This window comes from Leiobunum rupestre, chromosome 8 (assembly GCF_980474605.1).
Source record: "Leiobunum rupestre chromosome 8, qqLeiRupe1.1.hap1, whole genome shotgun sequence".
Classification (NCBI taxonomy): domain Eukaryota; kingdom Metazoa; phylum Arthropoda; class Arachnida; order Opiliones; family Sclerosomatidae; genus Leiobunum; species Leiobunum rupestre.
In genome coordinates, this window is record NC_143391.1 from 26,586,845 (window position 1) to 26,601,365 (window position 14,521).

The 14,521-nt window shown below is 43.5% G+C and overlaps 1 protein-coding gene across 3 annotated transcripts; it reads left to right on the forward strand.

Annotated features, from left to right (window-relative positions):
• Nucleotides 1-13,365, forward strand: LOC149932933 (uncharacterized). 3 transcript variants are annotated; one of them, XM_090155312.1, is made up of 6 exons: nucleotides 1-148; nucleotides 6,170-6,463; nucleotides 6,966-7,618; nucleotides 9,440-9,579; nucleotides 10,337-10,819; nucleotides 10,889-13,365. In XM_090155312.1, the coding sequence occupies exons 2-6, from the start codon at nucleotides 6,353-6,355 to the stop codon at nucleotides 12,292-12,294; spliced, it is 2,793 nt and encodes a 930-aa protein (XP_090011438.1). In that variant the 5' UTR covers nucleotides 1-148; nucleotides 6,170-6,352; the 3' UTR covers nucleotides 12,295-13,365. The 3 variants fall into 3 exon arrangements, with proteins under 3 accessions (XP_090011438.1, XP_090011437.1, XP_090011439.1); XM_090155311.1 differs by lacking the exon at nucleotides 1-148 and adding an exon at nucleotides 2,922-3,284; XM_090155313.1 differs by lacking the exon at nucleotides 1-148 and adding an exon at nucleotides 5,190-5,355.
• The last annotated feature ends 1,156 nt before the right edge of the window (nucleotides 13,366-14,521 follow it).

A 14,521-nucleotide genomic window follows, 5' to 3' on the forward strand; every position in this document is an offset into this window, starting at 1 on the left:
AGGGGAAGATTCCGAGTTATTCTAGTCGGAAATTACAGTATTTTGATCGCCTTTCCCATTTAAATGATCTCGAAATGGTCAAAGTGGACTTCTAGGGATATTGGCCGATCGCGACAGCCAGCCAAAACGTCAGTCATACCGAGATTAGGTGAGTGTTTTAGCGAGAAAAGGCCTGGCAACAGGACCCTCGCCATCATTCTATATTGAACGGGGTTGGGCCTCTGCCATTCGCTTAGCAGCTTCCACCGCTTGTAAGAAAGGCGCGATAAATTTTGTAGAACACTGACCGTTTAATCGCCCGTCGGTATTTTTATTATTTAATCACCTAATTTCGAATTTCATTTAAAAACCTAACGCCCTAAATTTAAAATACCGACCGTATATAAATAACTTTCCATTTATACGGGTGTCGGTAATTTTTATAAGCCTACATCGCGGTTACATAAACCATCGCGTATTAATCCTAATTAACGGTTTACTAGTCTTTCCCGCCCCCGCGAAAAGGCGCTCGCCTCAAAGAGAGATGACCCTTTGAAGTAGAGACGGATGAAGAAAGCGATTGTTACGAGGTGTAGGGATGATAATAACTCCAATTGTTAAAAAAAAGTCCTGTTGGCAAAGTACAATATCTCTTCAGTATGAGAATCGGGAGATTTCTCGAGCTCAAATCCCTTATTATTTCTCACGACGGGGGAGGGAGACGGGCCGCCAAATCACGAAAGAAGGGGGGAGCGAGACTAGAGATATTCCAAGGTACATCCTGGTGCGTAGACCAACCCATTATGAGCAACGGAGAGACCACTTGGAACCCTCTGGTTCTATCCAAAGATCCTGTTCTGATCCCCCACTTTAAGCGTGCACTTGCTACAACTTTTTTTTTTTCATTTTTTAATATTTCTTTTTTACCTAGCCCCTCTCCGCACGCGCAATTTTTGGGCAGTTTCCTCCGCGCCAGCTTTTCGAAGCCAGTGTCCGGGATCTTTCTTTGAAGGTCCCCCCCCCCCCCCTCGCGAGCGTTAATAGGCCTACCTTTAAAAAAAGTCGAGACCCCCTCCGTCTTGATTCGTGCCTTTTGCCAGCCCCGTATACCTGCCTCCCCCCCCGGCCCGTCCTGTAGTACAAGAAGAGCATTTGAGGCCAACTTTATTCTTCTCTAATAGAGCGGGATATTAAGCGCTGACAATTTAGTTTATACTTGGAAAGCGGATAGACTTTACCGTCCTCTTTACCGTCGCTTAAACTTCCAGATAAGCCCCTGGATGTAAGAAAAAGAGAAAATAAAGAGTCCCTGTTTTGGGTGATCACGGACAAGTTCTCGTTATTCGTTACGAGAAAAAGGATATCCTCCAACACTCGCTGCGAGAAAAAAAAGTAGAACTGATAATTGCGAATCGTCGCTTCCCGCAATCTAGATCACGAGAGTGCCAGTTTTATTTCCCTTTTTGCTTTCCTAAATATCCCGTACATTCAATTTCTCGGTAAAGAAATTAGACGTAATGGAATTTTACACAAATGCGTGACGTAGCTTTGGCTATGGCCGCCATGATGGTATTCTTTTTTTCTTTTTCAATAAGAAAAAGTACGGGTGACGTATTATCTACGTCACGCTGCCAAATCAGGGTTGCCACACGTCAGGGAAATCAGGGAAAAGTCACGGAATTTAAAAATGGGCCTAAAAAGTCAGGGAATTTTAAGAATTGGTAAAAATTCAGGGAAAAGTCAGGGAATTCAATTTTATCTTGGCACTTTTTGAAGGTAATTCAACTCTAGATCTATGACAAATTCCACGATTATCATTTATTTCCTTGAATGTTTGCCTAATTTTTTCAACATTGCAATAACCTTTTTACTGAAATATAAGTTCATCTAAATTTATTAACTTCTGATAAAAGTAAAATATAAAAGAAAATTTTTGGCCTTAATAAGTCAGGGAAAAATCTGTTAAAATGGTCAGGGAAAACTGGGAATAGTCAGGGAATTTGAATCTGAAAATTTTGTGGCAACCCTGCAAATCCCTATTGCGAAATGGGCACGCGTAAATTCGTTTATTTCCACTGACAATTATCCATCGTTCGTGAACCATCCACTTTCAGATATCCACTTATACAATTACGAATTAGAAATATCCGTAAATGATTTATCTCCTTATCAAAACCCGCGCTCTAAATTAGTAAAGTTTGCTAAACGGATAAAGTTGGAATGGAAATTAGGCAACGAAATCCGTGTTCAAACCTAATAATGTCAACGCCATAATTAATATTATCCGTAAATCACGACGAACTAAACAATGCCTCCCTCCCCGACTTCGAGCGTGGCTATCTCGGCTCGGCGCTAGATAATGGACACTTCCTACATATGGACGGACTATAATATAGTATCATACATCAGACTCCTCTGGCGTTGCGTTATTAAAAGCGCTAGATCGTCTATATATAAAAAAAAAAAACAGAGATGGGACGTATATATAGGGGAGAAAGGTCCGGTCCGGCTCTTACTAGCTAATTACGTCGAGGCTACCTAAATAGGTAAAGTCCACGTTCGCGCGAAGGCATCGTCGATTCCAGTTTATCTCCATTCTCGGGCAGGTAGAGTCTATCTCCGTATCTTAACTCGCAAACCCCTTATAAGACACATCCGCTTTCTTATATATAGAAAGCCCGCATTAGCAGCCCCCCTTCTCTCTCTCCCTTCGCTCGTCATGACTCGAAGCACCCCTCCAATTCAGCGTGCCGGATCTTGGTGAGAAAAAGACTCTAGCCACGGCGAGAGCGAGGTTGAAATCTTGTTTTCTTCCCAATATATATATTTTTTTCGCCGCCACGAATTTCGTTTCCCCCTCTCGCCGCCTCCCTCCCTCCCATCGGTTTAAAAAAAAACCCCCAAAGAAATCCTCATCATAGTTGTACATTTTCGGTCAGTCATTGATGCTTTTTCCAACGACGGAATAATAATAAAAAATCGAGAGAGAGAGAAGCTCGCTCGTGTTTATCGGCGCGTTTCCCAGGCTTTTCATTCGTTGGATATCTGCCGTAAACTATACAGTCTGGTGGCTCGGAACCCGCGGACAGATTTACAAGGAGCTTTTGTTTACCTAACGCGCCGAGTGTCGGACCCGCGTCATGCCTGGATATACTAAAAGCGGAGTGTTCTGAAAATACGTCCGAGTCAAATTTATAATTTCCATGGCCACTCTGTCCTTGGGTGACCAAAATCAGACCATTTTGACCACCGTCCATCGCGTACCCGTAGTCACTTTACCATGGGTCAACAACAACAAAAATACGGTAAGGATTTTATATCCGTAATCGCTCTTTTTAAAATATAATATTTTACAATGTATAATTTATTAACTTCCTCTTTTTGCGTAATTTTAATTTCTACGTTGTGAAATATATTTAAGGTTTATTTTAACCGTAAATAATATTTCTCTTTTTTAAAACGCCCAAAATGTTTCACCCTGTAAATTTACTTTTAATTTTACGAAATAAATAAATACTTGGATACCATCCAAAATGGAATTTATACCGTCGCAATTATTCGTAAATTACACCGTACGGTAAATTTTAATATATTCTCTTTTTTAAGAGATTCCCCCACCCTCACCACGAAATATTTTTACCAAAAATCTATGACGATTTTTATAAACAACGTAAGAATAAAAATAATATTGCATTTTTGGTCCAAATACCGGTAACCGTTACGGTCGTGGAAATAGCGACGATGTCGCCAAGCTCGCGTTTTCTCCCCTACGTCATATCCTGTTCCACATCCGTTTTTTTTTTTCTTTTTGGAATTAAAAATCCTCCCCCGCCCCAAATTTACGTAGATATATACCCCCCTCCTCTCCCGTATTCCAAATCCACTAGGAAAATATTTTTTTTTTCTGTACGTAATTTCTATATTATTTCTGGTCGACATTCCGATCTGTGCCCCCCTCCCCCCGGGTTCTTTTCCTCACTAATAAAATATTCATCAATAGGAATAAGTTAAAAAATTTCGCCACCGCAGCAACGGCGCGTCGAAGAGCAGTAAATCTCGAAAATAAACCCGTTTCGTGAACTACTTTATAATGCAATAAGAAGCGCGAAGAAATGTCAACTCTCCGGGAGAGTACTACGGTAGATATATATATATAACGTTTCTGCTTATCAGGAGGGACCGCGTGTACTGTCACTTTAATTTGATTTATCTTTCAAAATAACTAAAAAAAAAGTTGCGTAAATTCTGATGGTTGCGCAATTGTTACAGGGCCCCCAGAGGTCCTATAATTCCTATAAAATCCTATATTTTCAAAAATGTCCTTTAACATCCTTTATTTTTATTAAAATCCCGTAATTTCGATATTTTGCCAATTTCAAATCATGCCACTGTTAAATTGCTAGATTTAGCTATAGGATAAATTCCTATACAAAGTCACTCTAGTCTATACTTTTGTTATTGTTAACATGGTTAGCTACTAGCATATTTTTGTGATGAAATGGTTCAATAGTTTATATTTTTCAAGTGAAAATCAAAGATTTATTTCACTTAATATAGATTTTGTTTTTTTAAATGCATATACAGTTAGTAAATGAAATAGCATATTTAGTCCTAAAAAAACCTATAATTTGAAAAAAAGTCCTATATTTTTAGAAATATAATCCTATTTTTCCTATAAAAAATTTTAAGATTTGAGTGGGGGCCCGGTTGTTATATTTTTTGGTCGCTATTGAAGGAACTATAAACGAATTTTTAAACGCGTTAGGAATTTAAAATATTTGAAATTCTTCATATTGGAAATTGCGTTATTTAAATAAACTACAATCCGCGTCATAAATAAATTTCCCAATTTATGTAAATTTTTATTCATTGAAGAATTTATTTAATAACGGCCGATAAATTGTAAACAACTTTCTTTAAAAATTGGAATGACTAAATCGGGGAAATTACATTTTTAACGAAAATTTTCCTTAATTAAGATTTTCCAAAGGCGTTAGAAGGGTTGGCATTGGAAAGAGTTTAGGCGATGAAGCGTTGAAATTGGGTTTAGTATTTTCCGAAGGGGGCTATACACTCCATTTATTAAACAGAATTTTTCTCTCTATTCCATATAATACGAGTATAAGTTGAAAAAGTGAAAAAATTCCGTTCTTCGCGTGAATAATATTTTTCCTGTTATTTTCAAGGTTTTCGATCCGGGTTTAAAATTTTCTCACTTTTTTTTTACTTCGAGAAATCCTCGTTTTCCTGGCGCTCACGATTCACGGTGCCAGTTAAAGGCCGAGCGTATTTAATCAGATATACCTATTTTTGCCGGATTTCCCTTCCTACGATTTGTCAAGAAGGAAGAAAAAAAATAGCGAAGGGTTTCTTAAGGTAAACTTTTAATTTCGAGGAAAAAGAAACCGCTATTTATATTAAAAAGACGCGAGAGAGACTCGGAACGAAATCCGCTTTCCTAATTTATGTGAAGCCCAGTTCACACTATACAATTAGTTAGGCCACTTAATTGTAAGCAAGAAAATTGTACAGTGTGAACAGAAAAATTGTAACCATTGTTCCAACTTTTTCTGTTCACACTGTACAATTTTCTTGCTTACAATTAGTTGGTTTCAATTAAGTGGCCCAATTAATTGTATAGTGTGAACTGGGCTTCATTTGTGTATTTACTAAAACCAAGAATGTATTTATTTATATTTAATAAGAATGATTATGTTGCGACAATCGCCGGGCACGTTGAACGCCTTTCCCCCGTCTCGCGCGGGGGGAAAGACAAAACGTCACCGGCGTTTGATTTCCATCGCGTTAGGTGACGTAAATTTGAAGCAGCCAATGAAATACCGGGACTATTCGTTTTATTTTAAGCGGAGGAGCGTACTGGGGGGACCAATGGGTGGATTGAGAGAAAGGCTAAAAACCGTCTCGACATAGACATTCTCCCTAGGTATAAATAAATACATTCTTGCTAAAACGCAATGAACTGGATTTTAAGGCCTAACCCTGGAAAAATCGACGTAGACTTTTAGCAGCGCGGGTTTCGAACCCGACTGAATAAATGAAATCTTTGACCCTGGCGGGTAATTTTCGTTCAAAGCGCGTGAGCCAAAGATTGAAAAGGCTTGAATAAACGCCGTTTCAGTAAGAGGTCGAACGAGTCGGATTAAAGAAAACCTTTTTTAAATCGTTTCAGATAAATCAAGATTGTCAGCGCAGCGCCAATGAGTCGGGCGCGCGGGGAAGCATCCGGGACGAGAGCGGCGGAGGCGCTCCGGGCAGGGTGCGGGTCACCCGGAATGGCCTGGAGTCCAGAGCCGAAGTTCCCTTAAAGTACTTGGCACGCGCCAGACTCGTGGCCAGGACGCGCCAGCCCACCATGAGTCGCAAACCCCCGCTCAGCAAGCAACAGCGACAGGATGACCACCGCGCGGACGACGCGGCCACCGAGGCCGAAGCGGTCAAACAGAGGAGGCTTCTCGAATCTCAGGTGACCTTTCTTTCATTTACCTCCGAAAGCGGACTGACGACGTTTTAGGGGCGTAGTACCCTCGTGGCCCCGCTAGCACCGACGTAGGGGTGCTGCCGCCGGGAGTTCATAACTCAAGGTCGTTCGATCGCATCCAATCAATCGCTACCCCCTCGTGGATTTGCCCTTGGTTTACGAACCGTGGTCCTCCTTAGTATAGCATCCGGCCTCCAAAACACAAATTGGTCACGGCCCTGTGGAATTTGGCCTACCTGCCCACGTGGCCAATGGGGAACAGAATCTACCACGCTCCTTTTTTAAGGTAGTTTGTGTATAAAATTAGGGTAGATTCAAAATAGACCAAAACTCCACTAAGAGTGTTCTACGACTAGTTAATTTACGGGACTATTTCCTATTTCCAATTTCCACACGCGGGTTATAATACATCTTGACAAACCTTTATCTAAACACGCGTCAAAACCTGGATATTTATAACTAAACTTGTTTATTTTCAATGACGTAGGATTCCAGTTACGACTCGGACTACGAAAACTCGGAATGCCTCAGCCCTCGAACGGAAGAAGCCTGCCAGAAAGCCGCCCAACACCAGCTGAAAGAGCACCAGCACGGCGGAGGTGCCTCGAGCCAACTATACGCGGCGCACAGCGATGTCAGCCGCACCGTGTCCGACACGCTGGGGGCGGAGTTCGCGGAGTACGTCACCCAGCCGCCAGACTTTGACAAAATCCCCACCCTCCTGGAGCACGTCAAGTACCAGCCCGTTCTCAAGATCTCATCGACGCCCGAGGACGAGCTCGGCGTGGACGTCGAGAAATTCCTCGCCGACCCTTCCTACACCAGCCGGGTCGAATTCGGACTGCGCCTCGGCTACACGGAGCTCCAGGTGCAGATGGCCCTCTCCAAGCTGGGCTCGCAGGCCGCCCAGAACGAACTCCTGGCCGAGCTCATCCGACTGGGCACCAAGGGCGTCAAGGGGCCCCCGGGCGCCGGCCTCTCCGACCTGGCCTTCGCGGACGGCCAATCGCGAGCGGTGTACAGGACAGAATCTCTGGAACCGGCGGATTCTTTCAGCGTGGAGCTGAGGAAGGTCTTACCCGAACATCGCGACTCGGGCTTGAGGCACATCGTCATCGATGGCAGCAACGTCGCAATGAGGTACGAATCCTTATCGTCAGTCGTGTCCGGAACCATCAAGTAGCGGGTACCCTCTCTTAAATCGCATTCCCCAACTATGACGCGTCTCTGACGTCACCGTGACGATTAACCCGAGACATTAACCGCGAAAGGCATTCCGCCATTCGAGCGACTCCCGCGTCACCTCCCTCTGGAACTCATTTCGCCACCCTTCGTATTTAATCTAAGAAGAATGGTTTTCGCTCATTAAGCGCGTAGCAACGCGATATAGCGCCACTCCTCTCGCCAGTTAAAGCCCACACGATATTGCCTCGAAGGGACGCCACGAGAGGAGAAAAAATACGAAAGCAAAATGTTCCGACTTATTTAAGGCGCTCACCCTCTTTTCCAAAAAAAAATGCCTTTTCTGGTTAATTTCTCAAAGTTTGCAAAATTTCTCATCATGACTTTCTTCTTAAAAAAATATATAAAATGAGAAAAATCCGCGAGCGTGCATCGCGAAAATCGTGTACCGCAATTTATTTTCTTTCAAGGAGGGTCCCCGATAAAGAAAAAACAAATGAAGTTAAAAAAAAAACTTGTTGGCCCGTTCGCGCGCGCGGGGCTGTAGCCCAAGGTTCGTGGAGAAAATATGGCTGTAGCCGTGCCGCGTTTCGAAATTTCTATAAAATAGACAATCCGCCCGTTGCGCGCTGAGGCTGGGATACGAGTCGCGCATTCCCCGTCTAGTTTGCCCTGGCTTACCTATAGTCGGTCGAGACAAAGTCGACGATAATGGTTACGACTAGGTAAGGAGTAAAGTCTGCACCCCGAACTGGACAGCGATATCATCGGCGCCATAGCGGCCCGTATCGGGTAATAGACGTCCGCTTTTTAAAGGCCACGGAATCGTGACTTACGAGGAATGGGTCTTCCATAAAGGAACGAATCCGCGATGTCCGGCGCGCGGAATGGGCAACGACCATCTCCGTTTCGAAGTAACTCGAGCGGAGAGGCGGCGATTGGACCGAAAGTACTTAAAAAGACAGAAGGGGTATTACGTTTTGCCAGCCGGAGAAATCGTGTCTCGAGAAATAAAATAATCACAGTTTATCCCAACTAGAAATCACGACGTTTCGCTTTTTCTCCGACAACCCGAAACTAGCCCCGATATATTTTTTCTCGGTATCAAATAAATTGAAGCAATTTGAAGGAATATTTTATCGGAAGTTTTTCCAAATTTACCTAATTATTGGTTCGCGAAAAATATCTTTTTCCACGTTAAACGGAGCCGTAAATAAAGCTCTTTCGTACCGTAATAATAAAAGTCCTATTGGCGAGAAAAAGACGGTCTAATAAATAGTTTTTACCGCGGGTGTCGCGCTTGAGCTTAGCCTTTCCCGGCAGCTCGGTAATCGGAGAATTCGGGTTGCTGGCCTCGCGTATATCCTCGCGGGGGGGGCTAACAAGGAGGGGGGGGTGGAAACGGATCTCAATGGCCAATAAGGTGGAGGGAATCCTGTTTTCTTAAAATGGAAAGAATGAATAAAAGCCACGAAGTCGTGCGCGTTTTTTGTCTTTCGGGGAAGAATGGCCTTCACCTCCGGTTTGATCCTCCGCAGTCAATGATTCCCGCGCGTCCCTTACCAAAATTCTTCCGAGCGACGTCTATGGCGAGATCGCGCTTCGATTCGGGACCTACCTTTGTACGGGGTTTGTGGGAGTTAGTTCGGGAGCGCGCAGACTTGACTCCTCTATTCGCATTTGACTGAATTGTCTCTCTATCGAGGCAGACAGGGGGTGGAGATAGAGAGAGAGAGTATATGGTTAATTAACAAACACCCGTAATGTTTAATATTTCAGTCACGGCAACAAAGAAGTCTTTTCGTGTCGAGGCATCCGCCTCTGCGTCGATTGGTTTCGATCTCGGGGTCACCAGGAGATCACGGTTTTTGTGCCCAAATGGAGGAAGGAAGCCTCTCGACCCGACGCTCCTATCAAAGGTTTATTCTTTTACAACAAATATATCCGTATATAATATAAGTCTACGATAATATTCCGTAAGCGTGTCAGTTTGTCGAAATTCCTTACTTAAATCTACGGATGTGACGTGACGTAGAATTGGCGTCATACCGGTAACGACTTAAAATACGTCTCCAGGAACGCGCGCGCTATGACGCCTCGGCAGCTCGTTTTGGGCCTGATGACAATAAATCAGTGCCGTCTTTCCCATTGGGCAAAAAGGGCACTGCCCTAGGGCCCCAAAATTCTGGAGGGCCCCATTTTTCAAATTGTGAAATGCAAAAAAAAATATATTTAACATTGCTCGAAAGTCCTAAACTTCGTATTTAGTCGCGTCTATAGACAGGGTAAATCTAAAACGAATAAAGACTTTTGGTTGCTAGTATTTTTAAATTCAGAATAAGCTCTTCTTTAGTAACCTTTAGTAGGACAAGTGAAACTATTTGAACCGATAGTGGTAGATTAGAGCGACGATGGACTGGAGGCTAGAAACTTGGGTGGAGTTACAGGGGATCGCCCATAGCTTTGCCCAGGGGCCTCCAATTACGTAAAGACGGCCCTGCAATAAATAGTCCTGAAGTCCACCAAAATGTGTGGTTATTCTAGAAATATTTAACATACGAAAGGCGGAGAACTGGCACACTTACGCGAAAGATTATTATAAACTTACGATGTACGTGATTGCCGTTGAAGTATCAACTGTCGAAACTAAATCAATCTCTCTTTTCAATTTGGCAGACCAAGAGATTCTTCTTCAGTTGGAAAAAGAACGCTTATTGGTCTTCACGCCATCTCGGCACGTCGGAGGTCGACGTCTCATCTGCTACGACGATCGCTATATTTTGCGGCTGGCCGCGGAAGTGGACGGGATCGTGGTGTCCAACGACAATTACCGGGACCTCCTGAACGAAGCGCCCGAATTCAAGAAGGTGGTTGAGGAACGCCTGCTGATGTATTCCTTCGTCAATGACCGTTTCATGCCCCCCGACGACCCTCTGGGCCGACACGGACCGTCTCTCGACAACTTCCTCCGGACGCAACCCAAGCTGGCAGACTCTCTGCCCCCGCACTGCCCCTACGGAAAGAAATGCACCTACGGGAACAAGTGCAAGTACTATCACCCCGAAAGAGGAAGTTTGCCCCAAAAATCCGTCACCGAGAGGCTGGCGGAACAAGCCAAGATTCAGCTGCAAGAAGTCAAGGCCAGGGGTTTCCAACAAGGTTTGCAATATACTTTCGACGAAACAAGCCGGATACGTACGGAATTAACGGTACTTTTTGTCTTTGTAGGCGAGAAAATGAAGAGTTTGATGCCTCTCCAAGTGACGACGTCTTGCGAGTTGTCATCGGACGCTTCTAAATTGAAGAAGCTGCCGTTATCCAGGACACGGTCGCTGGTGAACCCGCTGTCTGCGTTTTCTTCGAACGAATCGACGGGTAGCGTTCCGTTGAGCGCGCCGGACCCCTCCTCCAGTCAACAACACCCGGGTGACCTCGGCTTTACCCTCCAGGGTAGCAACTGGGCCAATATGTCCTCCAAACTGCCCCATAACATTCCGGGAGCGAGAGCCGAACTATTTCTCGAACCAGATAGCGGGGGGCATCTCTCAGTGGCCAAAAGACTTTCGGACCCGGACAACGGTTTGTCCAAATCGGGTCAAGGTTTCGCCGGTCGGGGAAAACCGGCTTCCAATTTCCCTCAACACCCGGCGGTGACTTCGACGTCCGGGTTGCCGCAGGGTGGCGGCGCCGCAACCGAAGACGCTAATCAAAACCAGCGTAATCTCCATCGCAAATTGCAGAGACAATTGACGCTCAACCCCGCGTACGATCCCAGACTGTATCAAATGCACGGCTACGTCGGCGGGCCCGATCCGGGACTCAACAGGGCCGGTTCCGCCGACGCTTATCACGGCGTGGAGCAACAACCGTCGCCAACGTCTCAAAATGTTCAACAGCAACAAACGCCGCAACAAGCGCCTCAAAAACAGCACGCTCCCTTGGCCCGGATTCTTAGCGACAGTCGCGCCATGTCCGGGGCACCGGCTCACCTGGGAATATGGGACAATAAACTCTCCTTGCAACACCCCCACGTGACTCGCATCGCCAGCGCGCCGGATTCGAGCCGGCACTGGTCGTCGGCTTCCCCGGCCCGGTCGCCCGTCGAGCGGATGAAGCGCCTGAGCAGCACCTCGGACACTAGACTGAATTTGTCCTCTCCGCACGCGGGGGGCAACGTCGCCGGAAGCGCGCAAGGGGGCCCGCAGTCGCCCTTCCAGCAACAATATATGGGTGCCGCCGTCAACTACCAACCGTGGTTGCATCCTTCGATGTTCCCTCAGGGCCAACCTCCCTATCTGCAGGACAACCTACTTAGCTTGGTCGTGAGCGGCGGCCATTCTCATTTGATACCTCATCTCGGCCAACCCGTCAGACCGTCGAGCGTGCCACCCCCCGGCTGCTCCGTGGCGGGCGGCGGCGGTTCGCCAATTTCCTCTTCGCCCCTGGCCACCCCTCGAGCTCTCTCACCCGATCTCCACCAAGAAAACACCCGGAGGAAAATTTTGTTTCGTTTGTCCTCCATTTTCCCCGAAGAACAAGTCCAGCTGGTTATGGACAAGTACCCCGAAGAAACTGATCCTCAAAGACTGTGCGCGGCCATATTGGCAATGTTCCCCAAAGAGGAGAAAAAATGAGCTTCCGTTAGGGCTCTCTCTCTGGCAGTTTAGATTACGTCGTAGTAAGAGGCGACTCCCAAACTCCCGATTCCAGAAGGGTTCGTATCGCGACCTTTTGAAAGCAAGAAAAGCTTCCAAAAACCATGACGGATTACCCGCGAGGTGATTCGTCAATGGTAAACGGGAGATACTTCACCCTCTCCTTTGCCTATGACTGGACCGTCGGGTAGGCGCGCTAAATTTAAAACGGCAGTCGGGCTTCCCCTCCATCGAGTACCCAAATGAAAATGAACGTTCCTTTATTATAAGGGTAAAAAAGGCCCCTTACACTTCTTTCTGCCCCCACCCCAAGAAAAATAAAAAAATAATAATGATAACCCACCTTTATGGTAGTGTAAAAAAATAATTAATGTATGGTGTAATGAATTAAATATTGATGGGCAAAATTAGAGGCACTTTGTAATTAGATGAAGCGCACTCTCTTTCAGAAAACCAACAAGATATTATTCAATGTGATAAATTTAGGCGTATCTTTAAAACTGGCGCTGTATTATCGATGTAAAACAATATTAGCAATTATCAATTAAAAGTCGGGCCTCTCTAGTAACCTTCGCCCTAATTTATTAGTTCGTTATTTTGACAACATTTCCATCACTAACCTTATTAAAGTGCCGCTTCAACGAGAAAAAAACCTGACTCCCGGTTTCCGTAACCTAAAACAGATGTCGCCACCAACGCGAGAACGTCTCGACTTCTTTCCCCGTCCTAATCATATAGAAACCAATTTCGGTCTTACAGGTACGGCAAAAATGTCTATTCACTATATAGCTTAACCCTCAATAAAATGGCCATTTATTTTTAAGGTTTTTTTTATTTATGTAGTAAATTATTTTAGGCGAAATGACAAAAATAGCGCCGTAATGCGCTACTAAAACGCTAATTAGAGTTTATTTGAATTTTATTTTCAAATATTTTTCTCCAAATAAAAATATTTTAACGCTCAATTGTTAAGTTATGAATACTGTAATGTAATGTAAAGTGTACAATTTTTAATAATGGTATAATTTATAAAAGAAAAGCGAGCTCGAAGTAGCGTTCATTTTGTAAAATAAATTCTTAACAAACGGTGGACTATCGCTAGATTTTCTAACGTGTAAATACGTGCAGGGTGAATGAAGCAAGCTTGGTTTTTATATAAAAAGATTCCGAAAATATATGCATTCGCGCGGAAATAATTGAAGTTAAACCTAGTACAAAAATTACTCTCAAAGTTTACGTCGTACGAGGCGAATTATAAAAACATAATAATAGACTGCGAAACTAATCGGTATAATTACGATTTTAAGAATCATCTGATATTTGGGAAAACGTTTGAGAGCGGGTAAAGTTACTCTCTCCTAGAATAATAGCGTCGCGGTTAATCGAGATAATTGAGAGGTTAAGCGCGCGCTGGAAAACGTCTAGTAAAAACGTAGGAGTGTAGATTGTACGTCTTTCACTCCCTACGCGTTCTTATTCGTTTCCTAGCGCGTTCTTAACCTCTGTAATAGGGGCTAGAATTATAGCGTTAATTTCGAAATGGCCATTCGGGGTATTTTATCTCCAAAAGCATTCAAATATTTACATGAAATGGCAGAATAATGCTTCTGTTTTTAGAAGAATATTGTAAATTATAACGCTACCATTAACATTATATAAATATTCAATACTTAAATATATTTAAAACTTTTAAAAAACAAATCGAGGTTAATTAAATAAAGTAATTGGGAAAATGAAATTATCATATTTTACCTTCAACAAAAATCTGTAATTTTAAAAGCTTGAAACAAAAAAGTAAAAAAGTTTAAAATAAGTATGTTTGGTCTTAACAAATTGAAAAGGTGACTGAGAATGGTACTGACAAGTGGCGAAATACAAACGGGATAAAAATAAATAAGTTAATGTACATTTGTTATTAATATAAGAAATGTTTTTAAACCAATTTTTGTTGGTTTTTTAAATTCTTTTCGATTGTACTACCTTCGTGTATGTAAACTGTTACATCTCTAAATAATTATACAATACTATGTATTGAAGAAAAAATGTTTTATGGGATGTCATCCTCCCACCCCCTTATATTGATAAATAAGTCCCCAAAAAAACTCCTTTATATACACACGATACTGATAAATATATAAAGATAAATAAAAAAATCATGAATTTTGTGAATTTGTGAAAGAGTAGGAAGTTTAATTTTCCTTTTAAA